Source organism: Podarcis vaucheri, assembly GCF_965113315.1.
Source record: "Podarcis vaucheri genome assembly, chromosome: 9".
Lineage (NCBI taxonomy): Eukaryota > Metazoa > Chordata > Lepidosauria > Squamata > Lacertidae > Podarcis > Podarcis vaucheri.
Window position 1 is genome coordinate 39060056 of NC_138767.1, and position 21661 is coordinate 39081716.

The following is a 21661-nucleotide window of genomic DNA, read 5'->3' on the forward strand; positions in this document are numbered from 1 at the left end:
CCGGGTGCAAATAGATAAATAGGGACCGCTTACCAGTGGGAAGGTAAACGGCGTTCCGTGTGCTGCGCTGGCTTGCCAGATGCAGCTTGTCACGCTGGCCACGTGACCCGGAAGTGTCTGTGGACAGCGCTGGCTCCCAGCCTATAGAGTGAGATGAGCGCACAACCCTAGAGTCTGGCAAGACTGGCCCGTATGGGCAGGAGTACCTTTACCTTTAACCAACTATGCATTAATGGCTGTCCCAGGAGTGGGGCGGGAACATTAAAACTAAACTTGATTCATGCTTCTTGCCTCTTCCTAACGTTTGTTTATGGTGCCTTGTTTCTGGTTGACTAGCTACTGCAGCTCCAGCAGTTTGGAGCTGCAGGCTAGGGTTATTCTATGTGCCTTTTCTTTCCCCACTGCCCTTTTTTGGTCTGGTAACTTCCACTCTTAGGGACGCGGGTGGCGCTGTGGGTAAAAGCCTCAGCACCTAGGGCTTGCTGATCGAAAGGTCGGCGGTTCGAATCCCCGCGGCGGGGTGCGCTCCCGCTGCTCGGTCCCAGCGCCTGCCAACCTAGCAGTTCGAAAGCACCCCCAGGTGCAAGTAGATAAATAGGTACCGCTTACCAGCGGGAAGGTAAACGGCGTTCCATGTGCTGCGCTGGCTCGCCAGATGCAGCTTTGTCACGCTGGCCACGTGACCCGGAAGTGTCTCCGGACAGCGCTGGCCCCCGGCCTCTTGAGTGTGATGGGCGCACAAACCCCAGAGTCTGTCAAGACTGGCCCGTTCGGGCAGGGGTACCTTTACCTTTAACTTCCACTCTGGGGCTTTGTTCATTTTTCTCCATGTCGTCTTTTGTTTTCCTCTTGTCCTTTTCTCCCCATGTCATTTCAGTCTTTCCAGGGCTGTTCCTTCTTTATACTCATTACTCGTCTTTCTGCTTTGTGTGACCGCTATTGGTTAGCTAGCTGCTTGTTAGATGGACACTGCTTTCATACTGCAGTCACTGCAAGTGATGCTACTTCAGTGCTCCCAGCACGGGGGAAAGGGAGTTCATGCTGGCCAAGATACTTCGGTAGACAGTATTAACATCTGTGTGACTATGGTATTTTACATGCAGAAACAGAACTACATCCCATGATTTAAAAAAAAGCTGTTTGTCTTCTAGATCACAATTAGATACAGCCAAACCATACCTGAAATATTTTTCTTACCCATTAAGGATTTTTCATCCTTCCTGAAACTAGTGTTACTGGATCTGTTATCTGCTAGTTTTCACAAAAAAATGTTTAGCATGTTGTAATTCATGTTTAGGCATTTATAACAAAAAGGTTCTCACCACTACCACCTCTCAAGAAACTTCTGTAGTAGTCAATGAGTAGTCAATCTGTACAACACTGTTGCTGCCCAGCACATTCATTTTTACTCTATTAACCTTCAAAATAAGATGTGAACAGGCATGTTGTGGCATTCCATTTCATTTTACTTTTTATACTCAAATTCATATAGTTCTCCAAAAGGCAAGTAAGAATACAAATATTAAGTTATTCAGCATTGTAGACATCTTACATAAACTTCTAGGCAGAAATGCATGCTTTCTCCACTCTTTATGGTCCATGGCTTTTATTGCTAAACAAGTTGTGCTGAATTGCATAATAGTTCAGTCGATGTTTAGACCTTCAAATAGACTCAAAAGTGTGACCCTAAGACATGATTAACAAGAATAAATAACTAAGCTACTGTAGGCTTTTTAAAACAGTAAAAACACTGTAGCTGATGGCAGTTCACTGTTTTACTGTAATGCTAACGTTACTGTTGCGATACTGAATGTCGAGCACAAGTTGATCTCCTGCTTGAACTTGAATGGGCTTATCTAACACAATAGCAGCTTGTTTCCAGTGGGATGACTTGCTTGATGTATCTAAAACAGTGTCTTCATCGAGGTACACGTGATACCAAAATGGAATACCAGTCACGTGACCTGCTTTACAAACTTCGACCTACAAAAGTAAGATTTTATGTTACTATATAGCAATCAACTTTCCCCCCACAATACAACAACAACAAAAATTTGTATTCTTTAAATTCAAGCTTGCTTGAGGAAGATTTCTCTATTGCCAATTTGCATCTTGCTTTTTCAGACACCCAAGAGTTTATCTTCAAGGATTTTGTATATCAGTTTTGCGAGAGAGCTAGGGAAGATAGGGTTAGCCACTCTGGTGCTTCCAATATGTTTTGAATGACTACTCTCATCCCTGATTAGTGCCCATATTGTCTAGGAGTGATGGAAGGTGGAGGGCAAAACGTTAGCTCTCTCTGCATAGTACAATCCCAGTGTATCTCTAGGTTTCAAATACAATGCCCCACCATAATTTATCTTGTGAAGATGAATGGCCCGTGTTCATTTGGTAATTGGTATCCCAGCTAGAATGCAATGAGACTTAATTCTGACTGCACACAGTAAACTCCACACAAGCCAGAATCAAATGAACAAGAATAGAAATTGTATGATTTCTTCCTCTAATGTGATTTTCTGCTTTAAAAGGGGATAATGTTTTAGTGAAGCACTAGTACCAAAAGTCTTAAGCGCAGAACATGTCAGTTATTTGTGCAATTCCATAAATGCAACATTGATACTAAAGAATGACAGAGTAATAAACTAAAGCATGCAATATCTACCATCTCCTAGATTTACCTTAACTTCTCTACTAGAGCAATTCAAGTACGGATTCATGAGATCCACTCGCAGAAGTTCTACTGATTTGCTCAAAGGTGTGTGTGGAAGTGTGGACATATCCAAAAAAACACGGACAGGAACCTGAAATGGAATATACCATGTTTTGAGATTAATTGTTCTGTTGCCAGGGCATATATTTCTAGATCAAACCTCTCCATTCTGAAGGAAATCAGCCCTGAGCGCTCACTGGAAGGACAGATCGTGAAGCTGAGGCTGCAATACTTTGGCCACCTCATGAGAAGAGAAGACTCCCTGGAAAAGACCCTGATGTTGGGAAAGATTGAGGGCACAAGGAGAAGGGGGTGACAGAGAATGAGATGGTTGGATGGTGTTCTTGAAGCTACCAGCATGAGTCTGATCAAACTGCGGGAGGCAGTGGAGGACAGAAGTGCCTGGCGTGCTCTGGTCCATGGGGTCACGAAGAGTCGGACACGACTAAACAACAACAACAACATCATCACAGCATCAGGATAGCTCAAATAATCCTACTTTATTAACATATTCCTTGCAAATGCTGGGCATCAGTTTTGCTCTGCACCAAACTATTGGAATTAACAGTTCCCCTGCTTTCAATAAATGCTGGCTCTTCCAAGTCTTAAATCAGATGTCCTTATTGTTACTGTAAAATAGTGAATAGTAGCAAAACATTACATGAAGAAATTAATTCGGCTTTGATAAATATTTGACAGCTGCATATCCAGTGAGACGGATGTTTTTCTTTGATCAGCAGTTCACCGTGTCACACTGCAAACCTCCATTTTAATTTTTTTAAGAAAAGGGAAAGGCCTTCCCCTGGGAATACAGGGTTGAAGCTGCTGTTCTCTGGATTGTGGCCTTAATAAAACAATGAAGCTTTTTTTCTGGCACCCTAATCTTTGAGACAGCATGCTAAACTGAATATAGATGAATATAACACATTTCATACCTTAAACTGGTTGATAAAAGGTGCAATGTTGAAACCAAGGGTGGGATCTGTCCCTTGAACTGTGGTCTCAAGTAGCAATGACCTAGATTCCACAAGCATTCCATACATCTTCACATGCTGTGGGAATATCTTCCCTCCAGAGTGAAGCAAACATCTATTAAAAAAAAATATAAAGTGTTAACATTCACAACCAGTGCTTTTTTTCTTAAAAAAAAAAAAAGTTTAGGGGTACTCTCACTTTCCTACTCATATTGAAATAGTGCCCCTCAATGAGGCCAAACTTAGATTCACAAACTGTTTATGGGTATGCATACCCCTGCATCCCCCCAGAAAAAAGCACTGTTCACAACTATTCTCTCCACACTGTCCTCATGCTTCCTTTAACAAATCAAGATTTAGATCATCAATCAGAAGCATTCTGTTTAAAATACTTTGGTGTGTTTATGCTTGTTTTTGTTTTTTGCAAAGAAGCATGACCAAACAGTAAGAGCCAAATCCATCTTCTTTTAATTTTATATGCCTAATTTTAAAAAGGTTTATTCTCAGTCTTACACGAAACTACATTGCTATGACCCATAAAGCTACAACAGCCTCATTAATTTGAAAAGTTCTGACCACATATGGATTCAATGTAGAACAAACTGTTTTCCAAGAGTCTTTTGACTAAGTATCATTCCAAATTATATTACGTTGGGCTAAGGTTTTATGCATAAATGTAACAGTAAAATATAGTCCAGGAAAATTTCATGTCATACAATACCTGGATATTGCAGCCTTTTCCATCATGTCCTGCTGAATTAGACCAGAAGTCTCTATGACATCCAAAATTATAATACTCCATAACTTGTCAGATTTTGGTCTCTGTAATACCGTATTTTCATCCTGTAGGTGGTTGAGCCAAAACTCTAAAGTTTCCTTAGGAAATTTGTTAGCTTCTGAAATCAGGCTGAGAGCTGCTTGGTGCTGTTCTTTTTCAACAGAACTGTAGGCCTTAACTGGCCCAAATTTGCCTGCAATTACTGGCAAAATTGAAAAGCCCTCTGATACGTCCAACACATACAAAGGATCAGGAGTCACTGAGTTCTTGCTTTGGTTCTTTTCAAGATTCAGTTCATTACTGTGGCTGTCCACATCCATGGAGTGCTCACGGAGGCTTAAGGATGACAGCACTTTGCCTATTGCAGCTTTAAAACATTCGTGGTATCTCCTATTGTTCAGTAAAGCAATCTCAGTAGATTCCAGCATGCATTCTTGTCCCAGTGCATTTGTTGTTTGAAGACTGGCCAGAGCACTGCAGAGCTCAGCCTCACTATTCTTCTCCTTGAAATTTCTTTCCACATCCATTCCATATTCTGAGGTCACAAGAGAAATCTTCTGGATCCTTAGATAGCAGTCCGGGCATGATATTTCCATTGTAACCAAGTCCCCAGATCTCAGAGAGTAATCTGCAAATTGCACAAGGATGAAGAATGAAATACATTATTCACTGTGCCTTCGCTACTGTTCCAGTCTTCCTAAAACGTGCACTACTTTAACAGCTTCTTTGATCAGCCTCTGCTGCTGCAACACGTGCCAAGCAGATTTTATTAGAGTGGAGGCAAAAGAGGCCCAGCGGTTGTCTTAATGCAGAGCACAACTGACTACAGCTTTCACAAATTTATCAATGTTTGCGGCTTACACTGTAAAAACAAAGTTTCTATTTAAAAATGACTCGAACTATCTGTCAGTGATGCACAATAGAAAGGAATTATGAGAAAATGTTAGAAAGGAGGTGGTGGTGGGGAAAGTGGGTATCAACAGGAACATGGATTAACGGCTTAGCCAAGTTGATCCTGTAAAACTTCACAATTTTGTTCTCTATCCTGTGTCCAGAGATAAACTTTAAAATACAAACATATTATCTGTCAAAATTCTGAGACTTTAGGTTGAAATAGTTGAAGATATAGATATTAGAAATTAAATTGGAAATTAACCATGTGTTCCTAAGCATGTTTCCCACTGAAATGCTGCTGTACTAAATGGGATTAACTTTGAGTAAGCATTTGTTTTAAACTGTGTTTTAAACTGTGAAAATATAGGAACTTGCTTAGGATAAATGAGGTTTGCCACTTTTACAGCTCCCTATTTACATCCCCACTTACTCCTAATTCCTACTCCCAGCTGCCAAATTTTACTAGTCCTTGCTTTCAATTTATTCTGCTAAGCCTTTTTTGTTTGGGAATCCTGATGATGCATGGCTGGTAGCGTCTCAGTTGGCACTTCTATTTAAGGATTTCATTCAAGTAAATTTGACTGATTTATTAATCATGTAATGCAATTTAAAGTGTGCTTCCACTTGTTTAATGTGGGGCTCATTGAGAGCAGCTGCACAAGAGACTGTCTCATAAGCAGAGGGAAGATGCCTATTTGCGGGCACAGTTTGAATCCCTCTGCAAACTAACTTCAAGGTGTAGTTGATTGGCTGTTACAGCAAGCCCCTTTGACATTGCCCCTTGACACCAGGCATTTGACACCCACCCATCAAAGTTGACTTGTGCGGGAAGGTAAGGATTCCATCAGAATTCAGTTCCCCACCCCAGATATACTGAAATGACATTTCCATAAAGTGTAAGCTTTCAGTGTTGAGGACCTTCACTTTTCTCAGTATGATAAATAGTTTCTAAGAATGCTACCTGCAAACTCTTTTTGCTTATTAGAAATCCCACCTCTCATCTCAAACGTACAAAACAAGCCAGACAGATATCCTAGACAGAAAATGCATTTTAATGTCACTATAAAAATAAAACCCCGAAGACATACCAAGGAGGCCTTGTACGGGGTACACTGCTTGTTCCCAACAGGTGTCCTCACTTGGACTTGTAGAGAGTGTGTGCTCATCATCAAGCTGTAACGTAAACCAGACCACAATGGCATCTAGTATTCCTGCTTTAATAACAGGCATGTTGATCTTGGATGGCTTACGAGTTGCAAAGCTTTTCAGCTCCTAACCAAGAATGGTAAAAAAGAAGCAAAATATGTTGGAGAGCATTAGAAGAGCCCTTCTGAATAGGAACATAAGATCCCTGATGAATAACACTAAAAACTTATCTGATCCAGCATTCTGTTCCTCAATGGCCAACCAGATCTCTGAAGCAGGTCAAGGGCATAACAGCACTTTCCTATTGAAGTTTCCTAACACACTGCCTCCAATATTGGATGCAATCTTTAGCCATAATGATTATGAGCCATTGATGGCCATGAATTTGATTGATCCCTTTTTAAAGCCATCCAAATTGATGGGCATCATCACATCTTGCTCTTCAGTCAACTCCCCACTGCTGTCTGAGCACCTCCAATTGTCTTCCTGACTGCCTTATAGGTAAAGGTAAAGGGACCCCTGACAAGTCCAGTCGCGGATGACACTGGGGTTGCGGCTCTCATCTTGCTTTACTGGCCAAGAGAGCTGGTGTTTGTCCGCAGACAGCTTCCAGGTCATGTGGCCAGCATGACTAAGCCGCTTCTGGCGAACCAGAGCAGCACACGGAGACGCCGTTTACCTTCCTGCTGGAGCAGTACCTATTTATCTCCTTGCACTTTGACGTGCTTTCAAACTGCTAGGTTGGCAGGAGCTGGGACCGAACAACAGGCGCTCACCCCATCTCGGGGATTCAAACTGCCTTATAATCCATCTTAATACTAAAAATATACAGAATGTAAATGGTTTTAAGAAAATGGTAGCTAAAAATAACAGCCTTTTTTGAATGAAAGAAAAATATAAAAGTAATAATATTTATTGTACAGTCTTCCTAACATTTGGCAGTAGATATATTATGATTACATATTTTAGGACCCAATATTGAAATCACACTAAATGGGGATGCCTTTCTTTCCAGAAGAATCATAGCCTGCTGAGCCCAGACAAATACTAGTCATAATTGGGTTCCAAGGAGTAAGGAACACCAAAATAAAAAAGAATGTCATGCTCCAAAACTTTCCTTTCTTACGTAAACCACTCTTGAGATTATTTATTTTAATTCTTTGTTTTCAAAGGATGGGGGGGGTTTCACCACCACCAATTAATAGCAAATTTATATGCAGATGTCAAGTAGAGAACACTGAAGTCCAGTTTCATTGTTCAACAATGGAGTCCTCCTGCCCTCCTTGGTACCCACCCTTTTCTACATTTCCCAAGATGGCCTTTTTACTCTTTATATGCTTCTCCTTTGCAACACTGATATTTTAGGATTCAATGGCAGCTCAAGTTCAGCATACAACAGTTTTGCCCAGAAGTATTAAAAAATTAAACATATAATATTAAGTATTTAAATCTGATGGAACATACCACAGATCACTGCATTATAGTTTCTATTAAAGTACAGCTAAGTGCTTTGCTGTACTCTGCCTATTAATCTCAGATGCCAGATAAAGTGAAGGTGAAAACAGAGTTATTGATTCAGAGCATGGCAATAATTGCCTGTATACAAGGGGGTTTATTTTAAGATCTTGCTTGCAAACATTTTCCCATGGGTCAAAAATCAAAGAGGCATGCTTGCATGACCGACGAAACACATTACCCTCTCAGGCTTAACTGGTACTAGCTCAGAGCCTATCTAGAATGACTATAGCTGCTTGCAATATCCAATGCTGACTGCTCCTAAAAGAAATAGTTTATAGAACTGTATGGCAAAGCTGTCTTCCTAATCCACTGATGGAAAACCTATTGCCTTTCAGATGTCGATATACTACAGCTCTGAACATCCATGACCAACAGCTCTGCTAGATGGGGCTGATGGAAGTTCAACTACATTTTCTTTATTTATTTTTTAAATAATTTTTATTAAATTTCCATTTAACAAACCAATCATATCACATTAATTCCAAATTATACCAATACACAATAAATTCCAAATATTTAGCCGAATTTTAAATTTTTGTTGGGGGTACCCATGCTTCCAGTTCAGAAAGGGTCCAATCATCCGTTCAACTACATCTTAAGGGCCACAGGCTCCCCATCTCAGGTCTCACCTTTCTGTCCTTTCTTAATCCCACTCTGGGGTTGTAGAATACACTCAGTCATCTTTTTATCTTCTGTGCACCTCCATCTCACTATACAGAATAAAATCCAAATGAACCTCTCTTTTACCTCTGCCTTAATCCTTTTGCAATTGATAAACGTTTCATTCACCCTGTGATCCAAAAGTTACCTGCAGGTTGTTAAAGTTGGCTGTCAAAATCTGGAAGTGTTCTGTGAGGGCCGTATAGCCACCAGGAACTCTGCTGAGTTTTTCAGTGGTGTAAGGTTCAAGACTTTCATCCAAGTTTACAGAAGCGTACACTGGACTATGGAACTCCAATGTTTCTGGCAAGCACACACCAGCAATTTCTTTTGCACCCACCCTGAGAAAACAAAGGAACAGACAGAAATTAGGTTTGACAAGACAAAAATCATGCAATTCATTAATAATAATAATAATAATAATAATAATAATAATAATAATAATAATAATAATTTTATTTATACCCCGCCCATCTGGTTGAATTTCTCCAGCCAGTCTGGGTAGCTCCCAATTGAGTGTTAAAAACAATACAGCATTAAATATTAAAAACTTCCCTAAACAGGGCTGCCTTCAGATGTCTTTTAAAAATAGGATAGCTGCTTATTTCCTTGACATCTGAAGGGAGGGTGTTCTACAGGCTGGGCGCCATTACCGAGAAGACCCTCTGCCTGGTTCCCTGTAACCTCACTTCTCGCAATGAGGGAACCGCCAGAAGGCCCGCGGCGCTGGATCTCAGTGTCCAGGCAGAATGATGTGGGTGGAGACACTCCTTCAGGTATACAGGACTGAGGTCGTTTAGGGCTTTAAAGGTCAGCAACACCACTTTGAATGTGTTGAACTCAGCATCGGTTCTTGGCACATTAAGGAGAGGCTCACAACAAAGATTTGCCGAGCTTAAAGACATATGTAACGATTGTGTTCTATTTTAACATGTATATCCCTTTCTTTTCAACCATAAGAAAGGCAGGGTTGTTTTGTTAATAACATACAATGTAAAAACACAGTCAATTAAACTAACAGCATAGAATAAATTGTATTAATCTAACAGCCTTCCCACATTCTAGTATTTATACCCTGAAAGTTTTACTCCCTTCTTTAAAAATTATGTTGGGCTCTTGCACATGAAGAGAGGATTCTATAAAAACAGAACGTAAGTGGAAACTGATGACCAAATTGAAAATGGGTTGACATCTTCCATGTGGGATGAGCTTCGTTTTGGCAACAGGCTGATTTGAGTTTTCTGAATTTCAGTGCAGAAAACTCAAAATTATTGTTACTTCCACTTATGTGGAATCCAACCTAACAAGCAGGATGAGCAAAATAAAAATCTTATCTTTAAAAGGGAGACATTTCCTCTTCCCTGTCCAAGTTTAAACATGCTTTCCCAACATATATCAGCAGCACAAACATACCTATGATGTCTGCGTATCTCTCCGCATTCCACTGCCATGCCCCACACAATAGCTCCTGCTGGTATAACTTTACCATAGTTTTCAGCATTAACTCTGCCATCATTGGGCTGATTGATAAATAGATAGATAAAGTTACAAAGCTACAAAACTATACAACAAGACTACTATTCACAAAAACTTATTCCATTATCTTTAAATTTATATACTGCTTAATCGTATAATATCTAAGTGGTTAACAATAAAAAAGTTAAAAACCATTAAAAACACTTAAAACTGATAAAATTAACATTACGCTAAAAATAGATTAACATACAATTAAAACACAAAATTAATATAAACTGTTCAGTCACTGTACACAGATTAAGTTAGGGTTTGGCTGGGTCAAGTTAAGTATAAATATTTGGATTTCAGCTGAGTGGAAAAAAGGTCTGTCTTAATTGTTTTTCAATCTGCTCTATTCACTGTGCAAAATGAGAGATTGTTGCCAAGCCAACCCTCAGTGTCTAGAACACATTTTGACTTGAATTAAAAATAAAGATATTATGGTATAACACATATGGCTATTTGAAAAGCATGTTAGATAACTTTCAGCACTAGCGATATCAGAAACGGTATCTATATCAGTTGTTTAAAAGAGAAAACATTTCAGCCATTTATTACCGTATTTTTCGCCCTATAGGACGCACCGTCCCATAAGGCGCACCTAGTTTTTTTTTTGGGGGGGGAAATAAAGGGTAAAAAATTTATTCCCCCCCCCAGGAGCAGGAAGCCCGAGCTTCCCCGACCCCAGCCCCCAGAACAGGCAACTTTCCGCAAGCCGTGGGAGCCCAGCGCTGGGCTCCCGCGCCTTGCGGAGAGCTGCGCAAAGCCTGGAGAGCGAGAGGGGTCGGTGTGCACCGACCCTTCTCACTCTCCAGGCTTCAGCGAAAGCCTGCATTCGCCCCATAGGACACACACACATTTCCCCTTCATTTTTGGAGGGGAAAAAGTGCATCCTAAGGGGCGAAAAATAGGGTAGATTTATTGAAGAATAATCTTCCACAACCATAACTATTTTGTCTTCTGTTGTAATATGTAACATCATCTCATAAATTCCTACAATGGAAGACCCTTAATGAGCTTTTTGAGGTAAGGAATTAATCACTATGAGAAGGGGAAATCTTTCATTTTTTTAAAAATACAGTAACCAGTACTATGAGCAGAGGGGTAAGAAACATGCCCTCATTGGTTTTGAACCTAGAACTTCAAGACACATTCAAAAAATTAAATTGTGAATACAATTCATTTTTATTTTGCAACAGCTGCGCACTCTTAAGCCATGGCATTTTCCTCGCATTACATTCAATGTGTGGAATTCAATGTAGTGCTAAGGAGACTGATTCGTTAGTGCAAGCATTTCTGCTTGCCTGATGGAACCATCTCCCATCTCCTCTCCCTGTCCATTGTTTTGGGGGTTCTCCTGGCCCTCCATAGTGGATATGGGAGAGGTGGGGGGCGGGCAGCGCCAGGAGAAGAAGGGGAAAGCCCCACAGTGCTAGCGGGAGGTTTTGCAGTGGCTTCCACTAGCAGAATGGGTTAGCTGAATCCAGCCCAAAACTTTAAAACATGTTCTATATATAGAGTTGGCCTGAGGTTAGTACTTCTTCAACAAACTCTCTCACACACTTGTCTAATCTCTCACTCCGTACTGAAAAGAATGGTACAGTCTACGCCTTTCCCAGCCTTAAGGGTACACTTAACTGTGAGGACACTTAAATGTTCTTTCCCATGTGCTCTTTCTGGATCGCATGGGAAGTCTCCTTGCCAATGCTACTAGACTCTAGGGAGCTGCAGTGCTGGCAAGCAAACTTTCTTATGTGATCTGGAAGACCTGTGTAAGCAATGTTTACATTTCACGTTTCTAGTTCGCTGTTTATGGGAACTAATAAAAGAAAAATGTTAAAACATTATTGCAAGGCTGCAGAGCCTTGATCTCATTGCTATCCATAGCAGTCATAGTGCAAAATCATTTTTACAGTATTTCACGCCTTAAGACACCCATAGATACTTGCCTTTGGCGGTAAAAGCAAATGCTCCCAAGCATGGATCAAGCTTTCCACAATTCCTTCTCCAAATAAACCAGAATCTACCGTTTCAGTGACAACCAGGGAAACTCTATTAAATATACAGTTATAAAAAGAAAGCAGTAGTTCAGAGCCACTATAATCAGCAATGGAAGAAAATTATAAAACCTGAAGCAGGACTTAAAATCTACTAACGTGAAATCAGTAGTCTGTTCTTGTGTTGAGTAATCAATTTTTATTCTGGGGTTTTGGCCTCTGCTTAAGATAAGCCAGCATCCTTTCTGACCTCCTGGCCCTAAAACTACCTTTCACAATTCTTAGTTATTCTATTATACCAGAAAAGTTTATGATCAGGTGTTTTTTTTGGAGGGGGTGAGTGGAATGGCAGAGAAGAGAGTGTCTGCAGTTATTTGGAATGTTGCATTGCAGGCCATAGGCAACTATTTCCCTATTACACCTCAGTTCTGGAAAAGCCCCTTGCAGGCATTTCTGTTCAGCTACTATCTTGATAAAGGAAGTAGGATCAGCTTCCAGAGCAAGGAGATGACATTTCGATTGGTCCTGGGGATGCAGCATATGATTCTATGCTTTGCCACCACTGTTAGCTGTGCTAGAGTAGCCATCGCCAGTGTGATGCCTGCAGATGCTTTAGACTACCGCTCCAATCTGCTGTGGCTGGCATAGCCAAGCTGGCTTGGGCTAAAGGGAATTGCAATTCAAAGCATGTGGCTTTATACCTGGGTGGCAAAGTTTTTTTCCTAGATCGTAAGGTATTTACTGAAATTAATTCTGAAGAAGGTTTTGCCCTTCTAAAATAAAATAAAAACATTCTGGACAGATGTTCTGAGTTATTCAGGAAATAAATAAGTACAGTGGTGCCTCGCAAGATGAAATTAATCCGTTCCGCGAGTCTCTTCGTCTTGCGGTTTTTTCATCTTGCGAAGCATGGCTATTAGCGGCTTAGCGGCTATTAACGGCTTAGCGGCTTTAAGAAAAAGGAAACAAACTCGCAAGACGTTTCGTCTTGCGAAGCAAGCCCATAGGGAAATTGGTCTTGCGGAACGACTCAAAAAACGGAAAACTCTTTCGTCTAGCGAGTTTTTCGTCTTGCGAGGCATTCGTCTTGCGGGGCACCACTTTAACAGTATATAGGGAATATAAATGAATGCAGTTTATAAATGCATTCAGCTGCACACTGTTTAATGGAAGCTTATTTGGATGGCTTAAAGATGAAAGAAATGTGCCACAAAGATAAAAAAACAAAATGTTTAGCACCTGCAGTTTGGGAGGTCAATTCTGTTAGAAATAAGACAAGATTACAATTTGTCAGTGCAAATTGTCAATTCTGTTAGAAAAATAAGTAAGATGTCACAACAAAATATAAGAGTAACCTTTCAGGTATGTGCTTTGGGATTTCTATATCAAGAGATTTCATGTGAAGTAGTTTGATTTCTCCATCCAAATCGTTTGCAGCTAGAACTTCACAAGCCACTTCATACATGGTCTTCGATAACTCACACGCATAGACGGAAGGTGCACCAGCCTTTTTGGCAAACATGCTGAAACATTAGAGGACATTACACAGAAATCATCAGAGATTCTTGTTTTGACAAAATATTAATATAACATTTTTCAAATCAAATATTAACTAAAATATTTCAATAACCTTAAATGGGCAGTCTGTATCAAATTGGGACTGAGGAGACTTTTAATTTATTTAACCTTTCAGACCACCCTTTGTTACATAGTAATTACAGGGCACTTTCAACGTAATTTAGAAGAGCACATAAAATAAGTTAACACAACACAGAAAACCCCCAGCAAAGCAAATTTATTATCTGTTTCACAATATCCAGAAAAAAATCAACACATTTACATTAACTAAATTCACAACAAACCTGAGAATTCCTGTTCCTGTTCCAATGTCAAGAACACTTCTGCACCCTGAACGGACAGCCTTTTCAATTGCTTTTTGATACAGCAAATTCCTATTGGCGTCATTAAGCATGATGAAGTGCCATCGTTCTACCACCCAGTTAGCAACACGATAAAAATTCTCTTTTGCATCTGGAAAGTCAGGGTTTAGCTTCACAGCTTTATGGAAATATGCGGCTGCTTCATCCCTAAAGCCCATTCTGTGAAGAAAGTGACACAATCAAAATGAAACTTAAACTAGCAAGCAGATCGTTCAACCATAAATATTATACAAAAATCTACACTTACATTTTGAGAACACATCACCAATGACTGCAAAGAGAACAAATCTGGACTGCATTGTGTAAATGAAAAAAGCACCTACTGCAACTTGTCAAACTACTAATCAACTAAAACTAAGACTTGCTGTGACCAAATCATAAGAACATAACAAGAATCATGATGGATCAGACCAAAGGTCTGTGTAGTCCAGCATTATTCTCAAAGTGCCCAATCAGATGCATATGGGAAACCTGGAAGGAGGACCAAAGTGCAACACTCTCCCGCTCATGTTTCCCAGCAATTTATATTCAGAGGCATTGCGCCTCTGATTCTGGACACAGTACACAGCCATCACGACTAGTAGCCAAGAATTTGCCTTATCTCCTTTTTTAAAACTATCCAGGTTTGCAGCCACTACTCATATTGTGGTAGTGAATTAAACAGTTTAACTATATGCTGTGTGGAGAACTTTCAGACCAAAAAATAAAGCACATTGTACATTAAACAGTACTGTGGATGCGAAAAGTATTATAACACATCTTAGTTGTGCAAGACTTTTCCCTTCTGAGCCCTACACTAATAAGTAATCACAACACTGTTAGATACCTGTGCATTTAGGATTAAGTATTTAATGGAATGTGTGAGATTAATGGAAATTTAAGAAGCACTATGCTAGAATTCTTAGTTAAAATACAACACAACCAAGGGCATCTACAAACCTGAAGAGATGTTCCCCCATGCTGTTACATATAACTTCATCATTAGGAAATAATTCCAGGGCATGCTCATAGCAATCAAATAAATCTTGAAATCGTGTGAGAGAATTCAGCTCTTCTGCCCATTTACAAAGGGTATACTGAAATGTTTCCTAAGGGAAAGTGATAGTTTAGTCGCAAAAATTAATTTATTCATGCTAATAAAATGTTTTTATTGGTAAATAGATATATGGCATGCAATGGCCTATTTGCATGTTATTTTCTGTCTCTAAACTTGTACACAAATAAACCTATTTGTCAGAGAGAATGACTGAACAAAGAACAACTGCTTACCTTGACATCATTTTTAAGCTCAGGAGCTAGATTCAATACTAAGAGATAGTGGGCATATGCAGTTCCAAAGTCCTGATTTTCCAGACAGTGTTGAGCACTTTGCAAGGATCTAGACACTAATTCACGCCTCCCAGCTTCCTGACCAACATTGCGCCTATGCCGAGATCTCCTTTTAGAGTTAGGCATTCTGAACTGCCAAAACAAAAACATTTATTGCAGTGTTACAAAAAGTTGCAAACAAAATGTTTGTATCAACATTTCTGCACTCATTATAGCCCACTTGCTACAAAAGTGAAAGTGCTTTAACATACGCAAGAGACATTTCTTGCAAATGCACTTACCATTTTTCATGTTAGAGTTCCAGCAAAGCGCTTATGAATGCAACACCTATAGATTCATTTGCAGCATTTTGCAAATTGGATGCATGCTGGTTCCCAAGTGTGGGAGTAGAGGACACCGTGTGATTGTTGTTGTGAGTGCAACACAAACTGCAGATTAGGACACTGAACTTCACTCTTTTCTAACCTGGAACCCGCCTTTAGCCCAAAGATAAATTATGGGACCCACTCCTTAATGTATATTTTTTTTACCATATATATATGAATGATGGGACCCATGCTATGCCAGACCAAGACAAAATTGCAGATTCTGATCTGTCAGTTCAAGCTAGGAATAGTGTTCAGTACCACATGGTTAATGTTTTTGTTTTTTTAAAGTTCTGTTCCTTGTGATCCTGCTGGAAGCAAAACATGGGAAGCTGCACTTTAAAACAACTTATTATAGATAATTGAATGTTGTGCGATTCCAAAATACAGTGGTGCCCCGCAAGACGAATGGCTCGCAAGACGAAAAACTCGCTAGACGAAAGGGTTTTTCGGGTTTGCGTTGCTTCACTAAACGAATTTCCCTATGGGCTTGCTTCGCAAGATGAAAACGTCTTGCACTTTTTTTTTAAAGCCGCTTGAAGAGGCGCAGTTGCGGCGGACCGTGCTTCGCAAGACGAAAAACATCGCAAGACGAAAAGACTCGCGGAACGAATTCTTTTTGTCTTGCGAGGCACCACTGTACACATATTATCAAGGGGCCTGGTTAACATCTTTATAATGAGACATGATCAGGCAAGGCTCATTTATTTTGTGCCCTAGTGACTATTACTGGTCATAGGAGTTTGCTAATGAGATTTTTATATATCATGTGTTATTAAAACATTTTGTAATGCAGATGCCCATGTGATTGATAAAATCATTCTAAGAACTGAGGTGAACATTAACATATGCTGGAGGAATTTCACTCAGCTTAAAAAAACACTAAAGGAGTAGGAAGGCAGTAACAGTAATATTTTAACTGATTAGTGTAAACCAAACAGATCACGGTAACAGTGAAGGGAAATGGGCAGGCATAAACAATTGTACACATGCAGCTTGTCTTTAACAAAATATGGCATTAGTATGTGAGAGGTTGTTGAATCTATTCCTTCCAGACAAAGGGACATATATAGGGGGATATATTTCTATTCGCTTTGGAGTGAGGACAAAGGGGAGTGGAGGCGAATCAAAGCTGTAATGGAACTAGTGCAGGAAGGAGCCAACAAAAACTATCCAACAAAAAGCAACTGCAATCTTGCTTTACATTAACAGGCACACTTACTTGGGAGTAAGTCCTATTGGAATGAGTGGGATTTACTTCTGAATAAACATGAGTGGATCACGCCGTATGGTAACCACTGCTGCACGTCATCCAAGCAAGCAAACCAGGCATTTCCTCTAAAAACACAAGACATTTCGATGTTAAAAGGGTTTTGGACCTATTTTATTAGTCGCCCAGCTTCCCAATTTCTCAGAACAATAATGAGGGCCCAGGGCAGGCGGAGATGCGCACTTGGCAGAACGTCGGGATGGAAGCGGCGTGGGAAGAGACGCCGTTGAGCTTGTTCGCAGGATGTGCAAAGCGAACCGGGGGAGGCCGAGACAAACAGGGACAGCCAGCCAGAAAGAATGGCGAGTCAGTCACCTCGGCAATTCATCCGGGCGGCCTGGGGCTACCAGCCCGGACAACTCCAGGCAAACTCTCACACGCTCCAGCAGAAGCCCAGGGACGCCATCTTAGAGTAGGGCGACGTAAGTATCGCGAGAAAAGTACGGTAAACGGGATTAGCACCGATAGCGACGAGTTTCCAGAGCCGTCTGCTGACCTGGAAACCTCTCCGCCGAGATTGTGCAAACGAGAGTAGTAGTATTTTACGCATGCGCAAAATACACCGCCGCCTTACAATAAAGTTTGCGCATGAGCAGAAAGGAGGCGAAGAGGCTGCTGTACGTACTTCAACTCCATGAGTTGCTTAAACAACAAAAACAAAACAATAACAAGGCAGCGGGGGGGGGGGCGAAAGAAACAATAGGGCTATAGTTTTATTAGATCCACCTAAAACTTCATGAAGGAAACGAATTTATAAGTCCAGCAGAACTTTTTAGACTGGATGCTAACAAAAAGGGAGCGAGAAAGGATGTTAGTGGGTGTGATTAGAAAAGCAATTTGTGGCAGATTTTAGATGGAATGGATGCAGCGCTTTACAAAATGTTTGCAAGCAGCAGATGGGGCTTTTCCATCACACACATTTTTTTTTCCCTTCTGGCAGGGAGCCAAAAAAAAAAGGAGCGGAGAGAAAAGTGGACAGTTAATGGAAACATACTAGCTCAGCCCTATTTCACAAAATGCAAGATAGTGAACAGCTCAAACCATTTCCCAAACAGAACGAAAAGTTGTGCAACTTTTAGCTGGGGAAAACAAGAAGGTAGATTTTAGATAAGCTTGTTCCTAGGAAGTGTTGGTACTTTAAATGAATCTGTGGCCTGGGTTCAGAATAAATGAGGGGCACCTAGTCCTCATGTGTGCTGCCTGTTCATTGAGAACTAGCAGCAACAGTTTACTGCAAGACTAGGCTTTTTCTGATGAAGGGGGCTCTTATCAATGAAAGCTGATACTACAAATCTTCAAATCTTTAACAAGACACTGTTTTAGTTCCAAAACCATGGAACTATCTCCCATCCATCAGTGAGCTTGGCTCATTTAAGGCAAGCCCAACTTGCAACATGCCTTTTATCCATTTAACAAAAAGAATCCGAGCAATTACAGCCAAGAACCACACCCTTAACTAGACACATTATTTAAGTCAATATTGATATGGCAGAGTACAGTATCTTATTGTGGTTAGTTTCAGTTTCACCAACACCTTGGAGCTGGCTGCTAGTGTCAGAATGGTGGACCCAAGTCCCATATTTATCTCTTCACTGGAAGCCGCAAATTTCAAACACCCAACTGGAACAAATTCTCAAAAATTGTTAAGAGCGGAAAAGGACCTTTAAGGTAACCTTTGGGAGCAGAATATAAAGGCGCTAAAACAGGAAAGGGTGGGCGGAACCCTCACCAATAAGAAATTATAAGCTGTTTCCTGCTCTGGGTAATCTTTTATCGAAACGAAGGTTAAAACGCCCCACTAAGTAAAGGCATGGCTTTAATGAGAGGATACGCGTAGATTTGAATGCATCCATAGGACAGGGCAAGAGTAAAACAACGTCTTGGTTGTAAGGCGCGAGTTTCTGGCCTGAGGAGAGAAGCCGCCCCTGCTTCGAGTGGGGCCTGCAAAGGAGCGTGAGAGAAGCAAGACCCTGGGCAGCTGCGAGGGGAGGAGCCGACAGGCAAACGGCCGGCGCTGGAAGGAGCCCGAGCGGGAAGAAAGGAAGGTGGAGGAGGAGGAGAAGAAGGCCGGCGCTGGGTGGGAGCTTAGGGCTGTGGAAAAGGCGGCGCCGAGGCCACGCTGGGGCGGAGCCGCCTCTTTCGCCCAAGCGGGCTGGGATGCCGAAAGGAGCTGCTTGTTTTTCTTTTTCCCGCCGCAACCGGGCCGCGGCGAGAGGCTGCTTTTCCCCTTCAAGGAGCTGCTACGTTGGCAACCCCGGTAGCGCCGTATCCTAGTCCCGGGCGCTCGACTCCTCCTTCGCCTCCCCGCGTCGCTTGGCTCTTTCCAGGGGCGCGTTTTGCCGGAGCCGCGCGGGTCCCATGCTGCGCCGGGAGAGGCTCTGCCGCGCCGCCCCGCCGCCTGCTGCTGCTGCTGCTTCGCCCTGCTGAGGAGGCGCTGCGCGGAGAGCAGAAAGAGAAGAGCGGGGCTCGGCTTGCTGGTGGTGCTTAGCCAAGAGGGATTTGCGAGGAGGAGGAGGAGTGGTGCCCGGGTGCCGCCGCCGCCGCCATGGGGCTGCAGCCCTTGGAGTTCAGCGACTGCTACCTGGACAGCCCCTGGTTCCGCGAGAGGATCCGAGCCCACGAAGCCGAGCTGGAGAAAACCAACAAGTTCATCAAGGAGCTGCTCAAGGATGGCAAGAGCCTCATCGCCGCCACCAAGAGTGAGTGGGGAGAAGTTGGGCAAGCGGGGGCAGGAGGGCTGGTTGGCTCGGCGAAGGGCGGCTCGAAGTTGCAAAGTCCGCTCTCCGGCATGCGGCGAGACGGGAGCCTTTCCTTGCCCCTACAAGGTCTGCGGGCGCTGCCGCCGCCGCCGCCGCCGCCGCCCGAGGCTGCTGCTGCTCCGCCGAATCTGTTTCCTCGGGCGGCGAAGGCGGGTAGCGGCGCATCTTGCAGAGAGTTTCGGGTTTCCTGGCTCTGGGGCGGCGGAGTTGCAGAAATGCGAAAAGGAGCATCTGCAAACGCTGCCGAGGCGTGCCCGTCTGAGGACAAGGGGAAAGTCTCAAACTTCTCTAGCTTGCCGCTTCTTCAGGTCGATGATGAAACACTTCAGGCTTTTCTGATACCTGACACCTAAAACCGCCAAAAGGTCCACTATACTTGGGAAAATACAAGTATACCGCCGCCCCCTTAGAGGTTCTCATAACTTTCAGGATGCAAACTGAATTTACTTGTGTGACTATAAATAATAATAGAAAAATCTGACACAGCACATATGCTAGCCGGATTATGAAACACAAGGTTTACAAACACTAGAAGGAATCCCCATACAAATAAATAACTTCCTGTTGACTGTATATCAAGCTTTTCTGTGACATCAGTTATTAGCATTCTGGCAGATGATATTTCAAGCTTCTCTTCCTTTTAGGACAAGAAGCATTAAAAACATATTTGATTTTTAAAAATAAAGTGAGCTTAAGGACAGCCAGTGACTTTCTAATATTAAATTTCTATGACCACCACAGTTCCTGGCTGTCATTCAGGCCTCTAGTAACCAGAGTCTAAGACTAGTATGTATGCAAAATGTGGTTTCATTATGGGTTTTGTGGCTTTTTATTTTTTGAGCACTTCTGTTGTGCCACAAGTAGCCATGAAGTACTAGTGATTTAAATAAACTTTTGGGTATATACACATAATGTAACTTTTTGGAATTTAATTTGCATTGTTCACAAATCTATCTGCATGTGCACATATGGATATTAATATGCTCTAGAACTGTGAACATGATATACCTCAGTCATGTTGTGGAGGAATTCAATTATATAATTGCAATAAGTCATTAGGCTAGAATTCTGGTTTTCATAGTGCAATCCTATAAATGTTTATTAAGAAGTAAGTCCCATTGTGTCCAGTGGGCCTTGCTTCCAGGTAAATGTTTTTTAGGAGTGTTGGCCTCAGTTGTTCCATTCTACTTGGGAACAAGTTCCATTGATTCAGTGTGCAAAATTTTGTGTTTCATGTTCAAATTAGTGTTTGGTTTGAGACATGTCTTTATACCATAGTAAATTCAACTTGCATTATGTCAGCATACTGATTACATGTTCCTGGCAGCTGGTGGAAATTGACTTGGCTTCTTTGAACTAGTCTCTTATTATGACACAAACTACTACAAGGTTTCTATAGGAAGTGTGAAATGCCAGTATTAACTATTCTGAGTAACACTTCAGGTTTTCTGTTTGTGTGAGAGAGGAACATATGTATGTAGAAATGTATCTTGGAATACATTTGTACCCCATTTCTGTTAGTACATTTGGTAACTCTTTCATATCTTGATAACTGGATTCACCTAACCAGCCCTATCAGTGAAAGCCCTGCACAAGGACTTATGTTCTGCAGCAGGGCTCTGCTCTCTCTCTCTCCTTCCCCCATGTGCCCCTGCACCTGTCTGCAATTGGCTCTGTGTTGGCAGGAGAGCCCCCACCACAATGCAGAGGGAGAGGGAGTATTGGTCTATATTGCAAGCTGGAATGCTTGTGAAGTTGGTGACTGGAACAGGGCCATGGGGTTGTAGTGGATAGCTTGATGAAAAT

General features: G+C 41.7%; 2 protein-coding genes across 6 annotated transcripts in view; one reads left to right on the forward strand and one right to left on the reverse strand.

Moving 5' to 3' along the window:
• Positions 1–1445: 1445 nt before the first annotated feature.
• On the reverse strand, positions 1446–19792 carry PRMT9 (protein arginine methyltransferase 9). 4 transcript variants are annotated; one of them, XM_082237621.1, is made up of 14 exons: positions 19678–19792; positions 17049–17164; positions 15402–15593; positions 15072–15220; positions 14055–14291; positions 13548–13715; positions 12145–12247; positions 10094–10200; positions 8829–9021; positions 6445–6628; positions 4406–5090; positions 3646–3799; positions 2679–2801; positions 1446–1983 (listed from the first exon to the last, which is right to left on the reverse strand). In XM_082237621.1, exons 3-14 carry the CDS (start codon positions 15585–15587, stop codon positions 1768–1770), a joined length of 2505 nt encoding a protein of 834 aa, XP_082093747.1. In that variant the 5' UTR covers positions 15588–15593; positions 17049–17164; positions 19678–19792; the 3' UTR covers positions 1446–1767. The 4 variants fall into 4 exon arrangements, with proteins under 4 accessions (XP_082093747.1, XP_082093748.1, XP_082093745.1 ...); XM_082237622.1 differs by lacking the exon at positions 19678–19792 and adding an exon at positions 17412–17544 and having other exon boundaries at positions 15402–15588; XM_082237619.1 differs by lacking the exon at positions 19678–19792 and adding an exon at positions 17412–17544.
• Positions 17707–21661, forward strand: part of ARHGAP10 (Rho GTPase activating protein 10) — a 110247-nt gene continuing 106292 nt past the window's right edge. For both annotated transcript variants that reach the window (XM_082237623.1, XM_082237624.1), the window contains exon 1: positions 17707–19795. In XM_082237623.1, the coding sequence (XP_082093749.1) occupies positions 19642–19795 (154 nt within the window). In that variant the 5' untranslated portion in view covers positions 17707–19641. The remainder of the gene's footprint in view (positions 19796–21661) is intronic.

Bases quoted from the DNA above. Each gene is read 5' to 3' on its own strand.
- PRMT9 (XM_082237621.1), bottom strand. From the start codon at position 15,587: ATGCCTAACTCTAAAAGGAGATCTCGGCATAGGCGCAATGTTGGTCAG. The intron at 15,221-15,401 runs GTAAGCAGTTGT...ACTTTCCCTTAG, and splicing joins AGCTTAAAAATGATGTCAAG to GAAACATTTCAGTATACCCT. The intron at 3,800-4,405 runs GTATTGTATGAC...TTTTTTTAATAG, and splicing joins GAAAAGGCTGCAATATCCAG to ATGTTTGCTTCACTCTGGAG.